The 18434-nt window shown below is 47.4% G+C and overlaps 1 protein-coding gene across 1 annotated transcript; it reads left to right on the top strand.

The window, feature by feature from the left end:
• The first annotated feature begins 3549 nt into the window (after positions 1-3549).
• Positions 3550-13922, top strand: MUC20 (mucin 20, cell surface associated). The gene is made up of 4 exons (XM_060100148.1): positions 3550-3649; positions 7769-9049; positions 12258-12349; positions 13854-13922. The coding sequence occupies exons 1-4, from the start codon at positions 3550-3552 to the stop codon at positions 13920-13922; spliced, it is 1542 nt and encodes a 513-aa protein (XP_059956131.1).
• Positions 13923-18434: the final 4512 nt, after the last annotated feature.

The following is an 18434-nucleotide window of genomic DNA, read 5'->3' as shown; positions in this document are numbered from 1 at the left end:
TGTGGTGTAGAAACCTTTGTCTCTGGTTATTCAGTGAGTTACTCATTACTAAGCAGCTCCCTAGTGCACGTGTAAATAAACTTTGTCTTTTCTCCCGTTCATCTGTCTTTTCTTTGTTAAGTTGCAGGCCTCCAGTCACTGGACCCAGGTTGGAAGAGGAAAAAGTTTCTCCTCCCAACAAACACAGACCCAAGTGGCGCTGGTGACACCTCCATCCTTCCGTTTGTTCAGGCTGAGAAGTCTGTAGTTCTCTTCACTTTTCTCTTCCTTTGACAGCCCACACCGATCTGGTAGGAAGTCATGTTGGCTCTACTTTCAAACTATATCCAGAATCGGACCAACTCCAACCTCCTCTGCTACCAATGTGGTCAGAGCTACCCTCCTCTCTTACCTGGACTAGGGCAAAAGCCTCCCAACTCTATTCCAGTTTCTATTCCAGACCACAGCCGCCAGAGTGGGCCTTCTAAAACCCAAGTTAGAACCCATCACTCCTCCGCTCAAAACTCCCCAGGGGCTGCTCCCACCTCACTCCAAGAACCCAGCGCCCAAGGCTGGCAAGGCCCTTTGTCACCTAGGCCTTATCATCCTGCTCCCCTGCCCCCCAACTCTGCCCTCTCACGTGGCTCCAGCCACATGCCCTCTTTTGTGCTTCTTGAACTAGGTCCTGCCTTAGGCCTCTGGATCTTTCTCTAGCAGTTCCGCTGCCTGGAGTGTTCTTCCCCACGTATCCACTTGGCTAACTTTCTCACCAGCTTGGAGTCATTGCTCAGATCCCATGGTGCTATTTAATACTTTAATCTGTCCCTCACCTCTCCACGCTACACACACCAGGTTCTTCTTAGCTGTCTTTTTTTTTTCTTTTTTCCATAATATTCATCCCTATATCATTCACTTATTAATGTTTGCCATCTCCTTTCACTGGGAAGTTATTTCCATGAGGGAAGGGATCTGTTTTACTCAGTGATGTATCCTGGGTGCCTAGAACAGTGTCTGGCATCTAGTAGGTGCTCCATATATGTCTGCTAAATTAATAAAACTAGCCTCCTATGCTCATTCAGGGTGAGAGCTGAGTTGGGCTGAACAAAATGTCCAGGAACTTTCTGGATAAGACTATTATGCCCCCAGGGCCAACAGTCATGTGTCCAGGCTTGGAAATTCCCCCAGATACAGGGGAAGATGGACCAGATAAAATTCAGCAAAACCCAGGGAAACACTCAGCAGGCTTTCCTTCTAGCAGGTTCCTGGTTAGATCTCATCATAGACAACTGGGCTAGAGCTGAGCTGTTGATCACTTAGAGGATGAAAAGAGAAAGGAAATGGAGAAGGGAAGTCTGTGGTGGGAGTGCAAGGGCACCTGGAGTACCTCAGTCTGTAGATTAAGCCACTGGCCGCTAGAATGAGGAAGTCCCTTTCCCCGCTAGGGTGGGGCAGACAGGTGGGCCAGGAGGGGAGGGAGGCGGCTGAAAGGAGTTGCATTCTTGCTGGATTTCTCCTCTGTCTTCTCAAGGGTGAAGAGTCACACCAGATCAGTCATTACTAGATCGGGTCAAACAGAATTCAGGTCACTGTATGGCCCTGGGGCCTCCTCTCCCCACCTACCCACCCCCCAAGGGGAAATCCATTCTCCCATTTTATAAAGTGAAGGACTGAGGTTGAATGGGAGGGTGGAAGGGCTCAGCCTGGCAGGAGTACTGTACGGATTAACAGTGTGGTTGGAACTGGGGTCCAAGATCCCTGAACCCAAGTGCTGGGCTGTGTCCCAGACGGACCCCTCAGTGCCTTCTCATAGAGTCTTCCTCCCCTCATCCCACCCCCGTGCCCTAGAATGACTCCCTTCTCCTTCCAGGACACAGAGCCCTTTATCCCAACGGAGGGTGAAGTTCTAGAAGACAGTGGCTCACACCAAACGCAGAACCTCAGACTTCATGGCCAAGAGGACCTCAGAGGTCTTATTGACAGAGGCCCAGAGAAGGCAAATAACTTGTCCAAGATCACACAGAGCTCTTGGGCCACTACCAATGAAGGAGCTGGAAACAGAACCTAGACCTTTTTTAAAAAAAATTTATTTATTTTTGGCTTCATTGCTGTATGCGGGCTTTCTCTAGTTGCAGTGAGCTGGGGCTACTCTTCGTTGCGGTGCATGGGCTTCTCACTGCGGTGGCTTCTCTTGTTGCGGAGCACAGGCTCTAGGAGCACGGGCTTCAGTAGTTGTGGCATGCGGGCTCAGTAGCTGTGGCTCGCGGGCTCTAGAGCGCAGGCTCAGTAGTTGTGGCGCACGGGCTTAGTTGCTCCGCGGCATGTGGGATCTTCCCGGACCAGGGCTCGAACCTGTGTTCCCTGCGTTGGCAGGAAGATTCTTAACCACTGCACCACCAGGGAAGTCCCAAACCTAGACCTTCTGATTCCACTTTAAATTTCCTTCCAGCTGTGAGATTTTGTGATTTCTTGACACCTGTTCAGCAAGCTTTCCTCTACTCTGGAGCTGCTTTCATCACAAACCTCTTGCCCTGAAATCCCCAAGATACCTTGTCTGGCCACTGGCTGTGGCCATAACAGCTTATGTCCTTGGCCCTTTGAGGGGATAAGATTCTTCACTAGGGCATTTGGAAATACATTCTGCAGCCTCATTCCCCGTCTTGTGGCCAAATCCCCAAGGTTCCCTAAGTAATCACCCTCAGTGTCCCTCCTCCCAGGCCTGGGGACACAGACCAGCACACTTACACTTTCCCTTCTCCCAGCTGTGCTCTCCCTACCCCACACCTCCAGTCTGGCCCAAGACATGATCCTGCCTCTGGCTGGGATGCTGGATCACAGGATGTAAAGATGGAAGGATGTTAGGGATCAGAGTCCTGCCCCACACTGGAGAGCTGTCTCCTGCAGACCTCAGGGGGCTGTTCCTTCTCTCTGTTGCTTGAGGATCTGAGTGGACATCAGGACCTTCACTCATTTATTGAGCACCTAAAATGTATATGTTTTCAACAAGCACCAAGTATGTAGCAGGCACTGTTAGAGCCTTTTTATCTCATGTGAGCCTCATGAAATAGCCCAGTGAGGTAAGGATTATGCCCATTTTACAAATCAGGAGGTTGAGGTTCAGAAAGTTTTTCAATTTGCCCTAGATTATAGAGCTAGTAAATCTAGAATTAGGAATAAAACCCATGTTTCTCTAACTAGAAGTCAAAGCCCCATGCACAAGGGGAGAGGGAGGGGGGGAAAGGCTGTGGGAAGGGGGAAATGTGTGTGAAACACCATCTTCCATGGCCTCCCTTGCCTACAGGACCCAGGGGATGAATATCACTGTGAAATGATTCCATAGCTTCAAACCAAACTTCAGAGAGGGGGGTGTCAGTGGGCAAGGGCGGCAGGAGGGTTAGCTCCTTGTCAGCCCTGACACACTACCTGCCAGCTCTCAGCCTGTGCACTTGTGATCACCTGGTTGCATCCTGGAAACTACCCAGCCACACCTAGGTAGGTGGCCCGCCCTTGCTCCACGGGTTGAGCAAGCAGGAAAAGGTGGCAGCAAGAGGCAGTGGGCAGATCTGCTGGGCAATGGTGGCCGGAGCCCCAGCTAGGATGGGCTTTCTCTGGGGCCTGGCTCTGCCCCTTTTCTTCTTCTGCTGGGTGGCTGGGGCTCCTGGGAGCTCTGCAGGTAAGGAGGCAAGAGGGTGCCTGTGGGCTTCTCTCCTGACTCTGGGTGGGAGCTTCTGTACTGCAGCCTTTTGTGGGTGAGGGTAGCTCTCTCGGGTTAGTTATCGTCAACCATAAAGCTATACATGAAGTATTACTATGGCTGATAGTAGGCAACGGCAGTGGGTCAGCTTAAGCACATGGGACTCTGCAGTCCATACAAATATGAGGTTGCTGTGGGTTTGTCTTTATGCCTGTGTGGGTGTGAGTACGTGGGGCGGGGAGATTGTGGGGGTCAGGGAGGTGCAGGCTGGTGATAAATCTGATTAAAGCCTAAGAATGTGGCTTGACAAGATTCTTTCTCCTCCAAGTTAATTTTCTAGCATGAATTTCCTTCAAAAACCCATTTTTGTGTGAAAAGCGTGACTGTCACAGGCTGCTTGTGGAGGGTGGATTCTGAGAGAGACAGGCTTTTATGAAAGAAGAGAATGAACATTGATCTGTAATAGGAACTGTGCGAGGCTTGTCACATGAATTATCTCTTGTAAAAATAGACTTTATTTTTTAGAGCAGTTTTAGGTTCACAGCAAAATTGAGCAGAAAGTACAGAGATTCCTATGTATCTTCTGCCCACCTCCCCACAGCCTCCTCTGCTACTAACATCCCTCACCAGAGAGGTACATGTATTACAATCGAGGAAGCTACACTGACACATCATTACCATGCGTTATCTTTTAAGACTTTATTTTTCAGAGCAGTTTTAGCTTCACAGCAAAATTGAGAGGAAGGTACAGGGATTTCCCATATACTCCTACCACTATCTTTTTTTTTTTTCTTTGTGATCATCACTTTTTTTTTTGACATGGATATACCCATAACGTTTTATTGAATGAAAAAAGTTGTAACACAATATATACAGTTTGATGACATTTTGACATACATACACTACTGATACTGTGTATAAAATAGATAACTAATGAGAACCTACTGTATAGCACAGGCAACTCTACTCAGCCATCACTATCCTTTTAATCCTCACATTAACCCTGTGAGAGAGAGATACAATTCTCATTCTTACTCTCGTCCAGCCCCCCACCCGCCGTGAGGAGACTGAGTCTTCTTACCGGGATTAAGTAACTTGTCTGCAGAACCAGGCTTTTATTCCACACATACCTAACCCCTGGACCACACTGCCTCCTGCATGCACTCATGATCTATTCCAGGCTTGTACTTCACATTTTTTTTTCTAATTTTTTTTTTTTTGACTGCGTTGGGTCTTCGTTGCTGTGCGCGGGCTTCTCATTGCGGTGGTTTCTCTCGTTGTGGAGCACGGGCTCTAGGTGTGCGGGCTTCAGTAGTTGTAGCATGTGGGCTCAGTAGTTGTGGCTTGCGGGCTTAGTTGCTTCAAAGCAAGTAGGACCTTCCGAGACCAGGGCTTGAAACAATGCTCCCTGCATTGGCAGGCGGATTCTTAACCACTGTGCCACCAGGGAAGTCCTGTGCTGCACATTTGACATTTAATTTAATGTAATGTTCACAATCCTATGAAATAGGTACCCCAGCTCCATTCCACAGATGGGAAAATGTAGGCGTGGAGCTGGGAGAATTGGCCTGGCCACAAGGTTGGTAAGCAGCTGAGCAAGCAGCAGAGAGGGGACTCGAACTCAGAGTCCAAAGTCCTCATGCTTTCCTCTCCACCAGTTTGATTTGAGGAATGGGTCAGGAGAGCTGCAGCATTCTAGAGCTGTAAAGAGCCAGCGTGGGCTTTGCTCTGTTTGAGAAGAGCCCCAGTGGGTAAGAGAGTTGGGTGGGGGGTTGTGAGGGCCCCAGAGATGAAGAGGCTATGGGTTTGGGAAGCATGAGGAGGTTTCACCGCAGGGTGACCCCACAAGGCTCCCAAGAAAGGAAGAAAATGTGTGAGGGGAGGTCAGTGGCCAGACCCCACAGCTTGAGCTTCAGGCTGTGTGGGCGGCCGCAGAAGGGCTCTGCCTCCACCTGTGGGGACCGAGAGGCTCAGAGAAGTATCTCGGGCTTTGAAGTGGAGAGAAGCAAGCATATTTCTGCAAAATCGTGGTTTGTGTGTGTAGGTAGACTGCACTGAACAGGTAATGAGAGGGAATGCCATGACCACCTAATTCTCATGTGGGTACAGCCTGAAACTCTCGCTATATGAAAGTAGGTTGTGTGCTCTCAGGTGACTCCTTGAAAGGACATGGTCAGGGAGGGATACTTAATAACCCCCTGCAGGATTTGGAATGTAAGGGCTTCCCCATTCCCCTTCCCCTTTGGTCCTCACCCCATAGCAAGGCAGGTATGAGACCCTCGCTGGTAGGGGACAGAGTCAGAATTTGCACCAGTAAATCATCAGACTCCAGAGCTGGTAGGCAACACACCTGGGACTAGAACCCAGTCTCTTACCTCCTGGCCCAGTGATGCTTCATTATCCAATGGGAGACACAAGAGGTCAAGCCGAGGACCTGTCCTGACACCCTGGGTAGAGGTGACCAAATGGTCCTGGCCCTCCTTTGGGTCCTTGGGTACTTTGGGGTCAGTAGGTGTCAGGAAAGACCATCTTAAACCATAAGAACCCCGAAAAAGGATGCTTATATTTTCATCTTTTCCTTCCAAGAGTAGGGTTACTAGATAAAACACAGGGTGTCCACCTAAATTTGAATTTCAGGTAATGAGTTTATCAGTATAAGTATGTCTTAAATATTACATGGAAAATTACACATACTAAAAAAATTTGTCATTAAAATAATTCCTTGTTTATCTGAAATTCAAATTCAAATTTAACTGGGCATCCTGTATTTTTATTTGCTAAATCTGGCAACCCTCCTTAAGAGGCACCATGGCCTACAAAGAGAGAGAGCCCCTCTCCCTCTGTAGACAGGAGAGGCACCCTTGTCAGCTCCTAAATATTTGCTGTAGCCTCCCCCGGGCAATGCATGCCTGCTGGCCCTCCACTCACACGACCTCAGAGTGTCAGTCCAGTGAGCAGAGACATCCTGCCCTGGGGAGACATGCTAGCAGCATTTTTCTAAAAAGTACACTTTTGCTTCACCTGGCTCCCTGTTTCCTGTGGAAGACGCTGGGTTCATCATTTCTGGAGCTCCAGGGTTCCATCCTTGCCGTCTAAGGCCCGCGTTCAGGAGAGGCTTGAGCAGGTGGGCAGCTTGCCCTTTTCCTTTGCTAGAGCCCCGGGGACTCTGCCTGCTTCCCTCTTTTGCAGCAGCCATCACCCACACTGTCCAGGAAATTCCTCTCCTCCAATCCCCACAGCTACCTCTCAACACAAAACCACAGATGTTTCTTGTGGTTGAAGTGTTTTACTTCCATGAGGAAACAGTCACTGGATGAGAAGAGAATTGATAGGAAAGTGACAAGGGGGTGGTGGTATGATGAATTGGGAGATTGAGATTGACATGTATACACTGATGTGTATAAAATGGATGACTAGGTCTTCCCTGGTGGCGCAGTGGTTGAGAGTCCGCCTGCCGATGCAGGGGACGTGGGTTCATGCCCCGGTCCGGGAAGATCCCACGTGCCGCAGAGCGGCTGGGCCCGTGAGCCATGGCCACTGAGCCTGCACGTCCGGAGCCTGTGCTCTGCAACGGGAGAGGCCACAACAGTGAGAGGCCCACGTACCGCAAAAAAAAAAAGGGGGGGGGGCTCTAAAATGGATGACTAATAAGAAAATAAATAAATAAATAAACATTTTTTTTAAAAAAAAAAGTGACAAGATTCTTAAAGAAAGTTCTAAGAGTCGTGGTCCCTGCTCTGCAGTTCTTGGCTCACTTGGGTCTTCTGCCTTTTTTGCTCCCCCTTGAAGCTGGATCCTGGCCCTACACATTCACTCAGATGGTTTCAGACCAATAATCAACTAGATTCTGGGGGTTGCTTGCCTCATGTGGGCCATCAGAGGACATCAGTCAGGGCAATCCCAGTTCCATGGCTGCCACGTGGGCCTGGTCTTCCCAATAGTGCCTCTTCTTCCTTGAATATATAGATGAAAAATAGGGTAAAAGCAGTCCCCCTCCCCACCTTCCTCCCAGCAGTGCCCTGGGCATAAGCACAAGAGCTTGTGTGAAGTCAGTGCCCTGGGACTCATAGCTCACAAAGTTGGTCTTACCCAATACAGGCCCCAGCACCAGTGAATCAGGCCACACAGAAGTGCCTGCTGTGACTCCAGGGGTCAGGACGAGCTCAGAGGGAGTCTTCCAGACCACTGACCTCACTGAGACCTCTATGTCAAACCATATCTCTTTGGAAACTCAAACCCTAAGCACCCAGACCTCTGATAGGACCTTCCTCCCAGGCAACACCATTTCAGTAACAGAGAACAGGGAAAACAAGACCATGGCCCTCATAAAAATAATGCCTTCCAAGTCCTCGGCTGTGATCACCACTCCTATGGAGACATCAGCCACAAGTGGCAGCCCCATGGGACGTGGAATGACCACAGTTGAGACCGTCACAGGCACTGAGCTCTCGAAAGCCGCCTTTGACACCCTTTGCAATTTCGACAGCTCTGAAGAGGCAAAGAGAATAATGGTAGTCTTCTTGAAATTAGCTCACACCTCTATAGAAGCTGAGGCCTTGTCCTCGGAGAGCAGCGCTTCCTCTGACAGCTCAGTTCCAGCCATCACCGCCTCACAAGCCCTGTCACTTGACATCGCTGCTCTGACTAAAGCCTTGGTTACCTACAACATCAGCAACATCGAGGTGATCAACTGCAGTGTTATAGAAATAGAAGCAACTGCCAGCATCCCTGGGACCTCAGACATAGATCGCAGCCCCACGGGAGGAAAGGCCCTGCCTACCCCTGAGACATCAGCTTTGCCTGTCTCCACTGAAGTAAAATCACACCTCGCCAGGACCACAACCTCTGCTGAGACCTTGTCAACAGCCAGCGCCACAGACATCACACTCACCATCAGTAGCACCACAGAAATGGAAACAACAGCAGCCAAGGCCATGGCCCCCAGTGGGACTTTGGTGACAGTTAGCATGAACCTCTTGGAAGAAAACTCATCCCTCTCTGTTGAGACAACAAGCCACACCAAGGTCTCAGGAGCAGTTACAGTCTCCACAGGGAGTGCATCAACAGTAGGCAAGGTGACTTCCCCTGCTGGGTTCTCAGCTACGGTCTACAGTCTGTCTGAAGTAACGACCATCATGAGCTCCACCCCCTCAGAGACTTCTACCACAGACATCACATTCAGTGAGCCCGTTCCCAACAGCAGGAGCCCTCTTCCTTCTGTCCATCTGGCTACAGCCAACAGCAGCCAAGAAACAAACATCACCTTAGCCAAGACCACAGCCTCAGCAAAGACCTTGAAGACAGCCAGCACAGCTGGAGGGAAACCCTCAACAGCCACGCCCACCAGTGCTCAGACAAGTCTGACAGATGTTACTGCAGGTGAACGGCTTCTCCCATGTGTGATTTTTGGGGATTTGGGGTTTGGAGTCTGCATGTTTAGGGAGTAGGGAGAAAGGAAGGATCTGGGGGCCTATTCTGAGCCCTGTCTCTGATGTCACCTCTTCATGATCTTCTAGTGGTTCTTGCCAAAATCAGTAATGAGCAGAATTAAGGTGGTGTATGGAAAAAGTGTGGAGAAATGGTTTGGGATCTTGTCTCTGCCTTTAACAACCTGAGTGACCTAGGACAGGTCCCTCTCCCTCTCTGGGCCTCAGTTTCTCCACCAGTTGCTGGAGGAGGTTGCAGTGAAGTCCTTTGCATCTCTGCCATTCTATGGAGTTGACTGTTAAGTAATTACTGTGCACCAGGCAAGGAGCCAAATTTTACTTAAAAGACACAGCCCTCATTATCTGAATGCCTCTGATTCAGCCAGGGCCATACCATGTGGGCATCTGGCCCAAATTGCTGCCCTCTGAGCAGCTGGGACCCCATGAAAATGGAGCTCACTGGATGCACTTGCTGGGATTGGTGCCATAAATGGTGACTTAAAATAAATAAATAAATAGGGCAAAGGTTTGGGAGTCTAAAGCTACATCTCTGGGCAGGACAGGAATAAAGATACAGACCTAGAGAATGGACCTGAGTACATGGGGAGGGGGAAGGGTAAGCTGAGACAAAGTGAGAAAGTGACATGGACATATATACGCTACCAACTGTAAAATAGATAGCTAGTGGGAAGCAGCTGCATTGCACAGGGAGATCAGCTTGGTGCTCTGTGACCATCTAGAGGGCTGGGATAGGGAGGGTGGGAGGGAGACACAGAGGGAGGGGATATGGGGATATATGTATATGTAGAGCTGATTCACTTTGTTATACAGCAGAAACTAACAGAAAAATGTAAAGCAATTATACTCCAATAAAGATGTTAAAAAGAAAGAAAGAAAGAAAGCTACATCTCTAAGACAACAGATATTTCTCGGGGAAGAGGTGCCTTGTCAGTGGCTGCTGGGTCAGCCCAGGTCCCAGTCAGCCTATAGCCTTCACCTCCACTTCCCATCACTCTTTCCTCGTGCCTCATCCCTGCAGTATCCTCAGCTTGCACTGCCTTTTTTGGGGGGGGGGTGAAATAAAAATATTAATCACAACCACCTTACTGAATATCTTTTGTATTCCAGGTAGAGGTGATATAAAAATATTTCACAACTAGTGAGCATTGACACCAGCTGAAGTTTCTCTCTGATGCCAAGCAGTATACTACTGTATGAGCTTTGCATGTTATCTCCTCTAACTAAACCTTCAAAACTACCTTATGAGGTGGGTATTCTTACCCCCCACCTGACAGAGGAGGAAATAGATTTAAAGATGGTAAAAAAGTAGTAGTGGAATTCCAAGTGAAAGTCTATTTGATTCCAAAACTCGGTCTCCTGTTGTGCTTTTATTTTTAAAGGCTCAATTTATTAATATATATTTATTTTAAAAAGCTTTTATTTGTTGATTAGATGATACATTCACATGATTTGAAATTCAGTAAGTACAAAAGAGTACACCATAAAATGTCTTTCTCCCATTGCTGTCCCCCAACTCCCCAGTTTTCCTTACATACATAACTGATGGTATCACTTTCTTGTGAATCCTCTTCTGGACATGAAATATGCATATGGAAGCATAAGAAGGAAGATGAAAGATTTCTACATATTATATTGATATAATATAGACATAGATACTATATCATATAGATATAGAATAATATCTCTCATCTTCCTTTTCATGCAAATGGAGCATGTGTTAAACACAGATCTCTGAGACAAGGCTATTATTTTTTATGGCTTCTCGGTATTTTGTTTTACCATAATTTATTTAACCAGTGTTTTATGGATGGACATTTAGGTCTTTTTTTTTTTTAACATCTTTATTGGAGTATAATTGCTTTCCAATGGTGTGTTAGTTTCTGCTTTATAACAAAATGAATCATCTATACATATACATATATCCCCATATCTCTTCCCTCTTGCATCTCCCTCCCTCCCACTCTCCCTATCCCACCCCTCCAGGTGATCACAAAGCACAGAGCTGATCTTCTTGTGCTATGTGGCTGCTTCCCACTAGCTATCTATTTTACATTTGGTAGTATATATATGTCCATGCCACTCTCTCACTTTGTCCCAGCTTACCCTTCCCCCTCCCCATGTCCTCAAGTCCATTCTCTAGTAAGTCTGCATCTTTATTCCCATCTTGCCCCAAGGTTCTTCATGACCTTTGTTTTAGGTTCCATATATATGTGTTAGCATACGGTATTTGTTTTTCTCTTTCTGACTTACTTCACTCTGTATGACAGACTCTAGGTCCATCCACCTCACTACAAATAACTCAATTTCGTTTCTTTTTATGGCTGAGTAATATTCCATTGTATATATGTGCCACATCTTCTTTATCCATTCATCTGTCGATGGACATTTAGGTTGCTTCTATGTCCTGGCTATTGTAAATAGAGCTGCAATGAGTATTGTGGTACATGACTCTTTTTGGACATTTAGGTCTTTTCCAGTATTTTGTTATGACAAACAGTGCTGCAGTAAATAGCACATTTTTCACATGTGTGCTATTTTCTGTAGGATAAACTTCTAGGAGTGCAATTGCTGGATCAATTCTAATAGTATTCTAATAGGAAGAAACGACTAAAATGTGACAGGTAAAGGCAGGCAGATTAGGGCTCAAGAAAAGACGGAAGTTGCCTACAAGCTGCTAAGTCAGGAAGGCTGGATTGAAAGACCTTTGCCAACCTGGAGCTGGAAGCACTGGCTGAGTGTATCCCCTCAGAGACCAGCCTCTCTGCAGCCTTCTCCCAGGCTGGCCCCTTTCCCAACAGCCCCATCCGGGCCTCCAGGCCTTGAGAACTTTCTAGATCCACTTTCATTTCTCCTTCCTCACACTACTCTTTTGACTTCTCCAAATGTGGATGGGGCCTCTAGACATTATTTCCTTCCCTCTTGTTGGGAAGACTCCACGATGGGTCCAGTTACTGGAGAGGAGGACTCCTTTCTCTTTGCAGTGAATAGAGGTAAGATCCTATGTGAACACAGACTCATTGACACACGAGTGTGAGTACACATATGCAGCGTGGGGACAGAGACTGGGTAGCACAGTTCACATCTTGATTCCTGAAATGACTTACCCATATTTTCATCTTCCTACTGTTCTCAACTCGCAGGTGAGGATGGAGGCTTCCTCCTCCTGAGGCTGAGCGTGGCCTCCCCAGAAGACCTCACTGCCCCCAGAGTGGCAGAGAGGTTGATGCAGCAGGTGAGTGGCACTTTCTGTGCCGGGGGGTAGAGGAGAGTGAGAGGTTCTCGGAGACCCTGGGGAAGATCTGCAGGATACAGAAGATACTGTACACTTGGGAGGGTCCAGTTTCTTCTGGAGTATTAGGAGTGAGATCTAAAAATCCCTGTCTGGCTTTGCTTCTGCCTGTTTTTCCTGAGTTCTGAATTCCCCTTCTCTGCTATGTAAAGAAAGATTCTTTCCCTCATCCCAATTTCCTCAGGCTTTAGGAAGATCAGGCTTTCAGGCCCCTGGGGGAGGGTCAATGTTATAAATGGGCAGATAGGCAGGACTTTAGTTGCAAGTGGCAGCAACCCAACTCATCGTAGCTTATACAATAGGCAAGGTATTGGCTGAGAAACCTAGAAGTGGCTGTCCAGCTTCAGTTATGGCTGGATCCAGAAGCTCAAACAGGATCATCAGGATTTTCTCTTTCTCTCCCCCTCTTAGCTCTTCTCCCTTCATTCCTCAGAGTCTCTTCTTATGTAAGGAAAGGTGGCTGTGACAGCCCTAGATTCACAAGGTGCTTACCTCTCCCAAGATCTGCATATCATACTAGGGAAGGACGGATCTCATTGACCCGGAAGGGCCACCATGACTGACAGCCCGACCTGAACCCCATGGAATGGGAAGGAAAGGCCCCAAAGGAAATAGGGATATTAGACAGAAAACAAAAAACAAACAAAAAACCCCCCATAGATGTACGCTCTAGATGGGGACCAAGATGATATTTGTAGAAGTTGGGAAAATTCTCCTAAAACCCAGATCCCTGGACAAAGCTTCTAGTGGTGGAATTCTAGGGTTAGGGTTTTGGGGGATGGTGTGAGTCATTGGAAGGTTAGAATGAGTCAGCTCAGCCTAACTCTTGTGCCCCCATCTTGCTTCCAGGGGATGATGGGAAGAGGGAAGATTTGGGCCCTAGAAGTTCTCTTAGTGGAACGGGGCCTATCAGGACTCCCATAATAAGGAGGTCCCTGAACATGGCATGGGGTTTTTAAGTGGGAGAGCCAAATAAGTGACAAATTCCCACTGCACATGATAATCCAAGTAGCAAGTGTGAATCTTGGTTGAAGAAAGAAGCCAAAGATATGTCAGATCTGAGCCCCTCAAACTGGAAACTATTTCAGGGGTCAAAAGAAGCCAGGGAGATAGGAGCAGATCAGAAGCAGAGGTGCAGGAACCAGGCCATGCAGGTGTTGGGTGTTAGTTCTCGTTGGGAGCTGGCCACTGGCGAAAGGCTCAGGGGTCAGACAAACAACAAGCATTGGCGCCACGTAGACCTGAGTGTGAATTCCAGTTCCTAACTGTGTGACCTTTGGTAAGGAACTCCGTATTACTTTCCTTCCTTGTAAAATGAGGCTGGTACTACCTGCGTTCTAAGGTTACTGTGAGGTTTAAATGGCATGAAGGACCTAGCCTATGCCCAGCCCGCAAGAGGCTCAGAAAGTGCTGCTGGCTTCCTAATATGTTCCCTTTTGTCCACCAGCTCAACCATAAACTGCATGTGTTTATGTCTCCCATCCAAGTCTCCCTGCTGCGTGTCAGGAGGGGCTGAAGAACATCAGCTGTGATCAGGCACTGCCATGTGCGAAAGCAGGCAGTGCTGCCGGCGGCCTGGGCCTCAGCACGACTGGAGCCATGTTACCTGGAAGGTTCCCATGTAGATCAGCAAGCCACGGCCTTACCCATTCATGGCAGTGGGACCCTGGCTCACATATGCTTGGGTGTACGTGTGTAGGGAGGGGGTGGGGTCTTCGCCTGTTCTAGAGATGTCCTTGGACTTCCCCTGGCATGTGTGCTGTGTTTCAGTAAAGAGTGACCTGATCACCCATCTGTCACCTGCTGTGTGCTTCCATCCTACATTAGAATTACACTCAGTGTGGCCCAGGGTCACGTTTTCATGGTACAGGAATTTTGTGCACCCTCACTGCTACCTCCCTCCTTCATGCTCCCCAGGTTCTCAGTTTGGACCTTGATTACAGCACTGACGGAGGCTGGCCCTGGAGCCTCTTGAACTGTGAGTTCCTTCAGAGCAGGAACTACATCTGTTTATCTCGGTATCCCTGGAACCTAGCAGCACACCTGGCCTGTAGTAGGATCACAGAGAATGCTTGTTGAATGGACTTGAATTTCAAGTTTTCGACACAAGCAATACTCAATTATTCCTCCCTCATAGCTCATAAGTCATGTTGTTTTTAAAAGTTAAACTTGGCTTATTTTTTTTCTATTGTAGAAGTAAAACTTGTATTTAAATTATTGAGAAATTCGAAAGAACCAAGGGGTGGGGGGAAAGGAAATGAGAAGGGGGGAAAGAGAAAGAAAGAAATGTCTAAAATCCCACCTCTAGTTGTCTGGAGTTGTCTAGTTGTACGTAATACAACCATTGTTAATGTGTATGTTCAGCCTCTCCACGTGGGTGGCTCTGAGTGGATCTCCACCAAGAGGTACCTTACATTCAACATTTCCAAGATCAAAGTACTAACCTTACCCCTAAACGTGCTCTGCCTGCATCTTCCTCATCTCAGTTAATGTCAGTTGCATCCTTCAGTTTGTCGAGCCCAAATCCTTGGAACTATTTCTTATTCCTCTGTTTCTTTTTTTTTTTCACATGTTATATCCAATTCATGAGGAAATTCTGTTGGCTCTATTGTCATCAAAATATGCCCAGCACATGAGCCCACCTCACCATCTCTACTGACTGCTCTCACCCTGGTCCAAGCTGCCATCATCTCTCACCTGGATGACTAGTATCTTCTTATCAAGCCTCCCTGACTCTACCTCCCCCCCCCCACTCCCTATCTAGTCCCAGTACATCAGCCAGAGCTGTCTTTTTATAATGTAAGGCAGACTGTACCACTCTTTTTCTCCAAACCCTCCCATTTCATTCAGAGAAAAAGCCACGTTCCTACAATGCTGCAAAACTGTTCACGATCTGCACTCCTCCATCAGCCTCTTGAACTTGCTCACTGCACACGAGCCGCACTGACTTCCTTGCTATTCCTCAAATGTGTCAGGCCCTGAATGCATGCTGCTGCTTCAGGACCTTTGTATGTACTGCTCAGTCTGCCTAGAATTCTTCTCCTCCAGATGTCCTCTTGGCTAACTCCTGCACCTCCTTCACCTTCTCAGTGGGTCTACCTAACCACACTCCTCTGCTTTGATTTTCTTTTTTTTTTTTTTTTTCTTTTTGCGGGGCCTCTCACTGTTGCGGCCTCTCCCGTTGCGGAGCACAGGCTCCGGATGCGCAGGCCCAGCGGCCATGGCTCACGGGCCCAGCCGCTCCGCGGCACATGGGATCCTCCCAGACCGGGGCACGAACCCGTATCCCCTGCATCGACAGGCGGACCCTCAACCACTGCGCCACCAGGGAGGCCCTGATTTTCTTCATAACACTGATCACAACCTAACGTAATGCATGTTTTATTTGTCCTGTTTATTATCTGTCTCCCTCATCTAGAATGGAAGAGTTTGCACACTGCAGCATCCCTAGCATCTGTTATAGTGCCTGGTACAAAAAAGGCTCTCAGTAAATATTTGTTGAGTAAAAGAAGGAAACAACAAGACAACTTGGATATTGCTTTGAATAACGGGAGTGTGTGTTTTCACTTGATTCCCTTCCTCTTGCAGAGTGGAGCAGAATGAGTTTTATAAAGTTGATTGGACAAAAATAATTCAAACATTCATCTCGGCATATTTGTTCAGTACCTACAACAGAAGAAAGACTATGTTGTGTGCCTTGGGGGATTCAAAGATGTCTCTTCCCGCATGGATTAAAGTTAGTAGGGGGAGGAAAACTCCTACTCATGCTTAGAAGCCCAGGTCAGCCACTACTTCCTCATGGTGGCTTTTCTCAAATTCCCTAAAGGGGAGCTAACATGCTATGTCATGATTTATTTATTATAAGTTTGTTAAATCAGGAGAGAGCACCATATAGTATCCATCCCTGTAGCCACAGAACTAGCACAGAGCCACAGAGGGCACTCAAATGTTTGCTGAATGACTTAGAGGACGGGCTGTGTGAGCAGATGACCATGAAATATGGGCACTGAGCTCCGAAAGGTAAGAAAATGACATTCAGTGTTGAAGTAACAGAAGATAAATTTAATGATTTAATTATTAAGCTGCACTAGAGTTAGGCATGAATTGAGAGAAGTTTATATAACACTGCTGTTACAGAAACGCAATTTTTTAATAGTTTTTCTTGTTTTGCATTTATTCAAACAGATGATACCTAATAAAGTGGATAATTTAATCTTAATTACATACCTATAAAGACATACATGTACATACAGTGCTGATTACTGTTATTATTGGAAGCCAAAAAAATCTGTAAAATATGGGATACACCAATTAAAAGCATTTAGGAATTAAAGTGTATAATTATGCTTCTCTGTGTGTGTGCGTGTGTGTGAGAGAGAGAGAGAGAGAGAGAGAATTACTGGAAATGACCAAAGTTAGCAGAAGTAATGTTACTAAACCAGCAAGAACCAGAAGTGCCTGGAGAAAATTCTCCAGTTATTTAAGATTCAAACGTGTATATATATGAGATGAAAATGCCACATATTTCATAAAGACAAAGGTGGGCATGGATCTAAACAAGGCAACCTGTCTAAAGTCTCCTGTGATTCAGCACAGACTCAGAAGGCAAAAACACAAGGCCATGTTGAGGACAGCATGAGGTGGAACTTTTCTGACAAGAGGCTTCAAGTGAAGCTTCTGCACAGCCCATCCTTCCTTCATCCCTTGTGAGCGGGACTGGCCACCAGTTAGTGGAAAGCAGTGAATGGTAACTAATCCCGAGGGTGCACCACAAATTGAAGTGAGTGGGCACGTTTTTTAGTATCAATAAATAAGTACATTGGTATATCATACCAATGATCGATTATGCATCATCCTGGTCATTAAAAGCTGGCCCAGGGCTTCCCTGGTGGCGCAGTGGTTGAGAGTCCGCCTGCCGATGCAGGGGACACGGGTTCGTGCCCCGGTCTGGGAAGACCCCACATGCCGCGGAGCGGCTGGGCCTGTGAGCCATGGCTGCTGAGCCTATGCGTCCGGAGCCTGTGCTCCGCAACGGGAGAGGCCACAACAGTGAGACGCCTGCGTACTGCAAAAAAAAAAAAAAAAAAAAAAAAAAAAAGCTGGCTCAGGGGTGTTTCTGAAAGGTTCCTTTGAGAGTAGGGAAGGTTGGGCAGGGGAATCTGTGTCTCTGGCCAAGCATCTCCCCAGACAGCTCCCTTTGCTCCCCCAGTGCCCACTGAGGGTGTCTCAGCTGCTTACCACCAACCGGGGGTAGGGGTGTGTGGTCTCTCCTTCCTCTCTGCTAAGCCAACACGTGCCTGGAACCCTGAAGCAGAGCCCATCAGTTCTTTATTCCAGGTGCATAAGTGACAGAATCACAGAGCCGGGGAGTTGATGAAAATGTGCAGCTGTGTCCTTGATCTAAACGTACCATTCAGAGGAAGCCTTTCCTTCCCAGCCAGGAGGCTGTCCCCCTCAGGCGCCGTCCCTCTTTCTCATGACTCCCTCTCTCTACATGCCCAGCGCCTCAGCCGTTCTGACCAGGTTGCCAGATAAAATACAGGGCACCCAGTTAAATGAGAATTTCAGGTAAACAATGAATGCTTTTTAAAATATATGGATATCCCAAATATTTCATGGGACATTCTTATAGTAAAAAATTGTTTGTGGTTTATCTGAAATTCAAATTTAACTGGGCTTTCTGTATTTTTATTGTTAAATCTGACAACCCTACTTTTAATGCCTCCACTTCCACCAGTGTCCCCATCTCTTTCCTTTTCCCAGTCTGTGGGTTTCCCTCTGCTCTGGCAAGCCCCCAGCTTTTTCTTAGGCTTACGGACAGCTCCACTGCCTCTGGCAGGATTGTCCGTGACACACATTCTGTCTTTCTGCTCCACCTCCATTTCTCAGTGGGAGGAGAAGAAGCTTAGTGTCTGAACATGGATGAGGGGAGGAAGGACTTCGGGTTTGGGTGCTTTGCTCCCCATTTCCACCTTGCTTTTGTTCTATCAGGTTTCCCTTTAGCAGGTTTGATGACACAAAGTATCTA

This window comes from Mesoplodon densirostris, chromosome 5 (assembly GCF_025265405.1).
Source record: "Mesoplodon densirostris isolate mMesDen1 chromosome 5, mMesDen1 primary haplotype, whole genome shotgun sequence".
Lineage (NCBI taxonomy): Eukaryota > Metazoa > Chordata > Mammalia > Artiodactyla > Ziphiidae > Mesoplodon > Mesoplodon densirostris.
The sequence above is the reverse complement of the archived record's forward strand: the minus strand, read 5'-3'. Positions and strand labels throughout refer to the sequence as shown.

What these genes read in the sequence shown, in the direction of transcription:
- MUC20 (XM_060100148.1), top strand. Translation starts at nt 3,550, where the DNA reads ATGGTGGCCGGAGCCCCAGCTAGGATGGGCTTTCTCTGGGGCCTGGCT. An exon ending in GGCTCCTGGGAGCTCTGCAG is followed by an intron (nt 3,650 to 7,768) that starts GTAAGGAGGCAA and finishes TACCCAATACAG; the next exon opens with GCCCCAGCACCAGTGAATCA. An exon ending in CAGAGAGGTTGATGCAGCAG is followed by an intron (nt 12,350 to 13,853) that starts GTGAGTGGCACT and finishes TTTGTCCACCAG; the next exon opens with CTCAACCATAAACTGCATGT.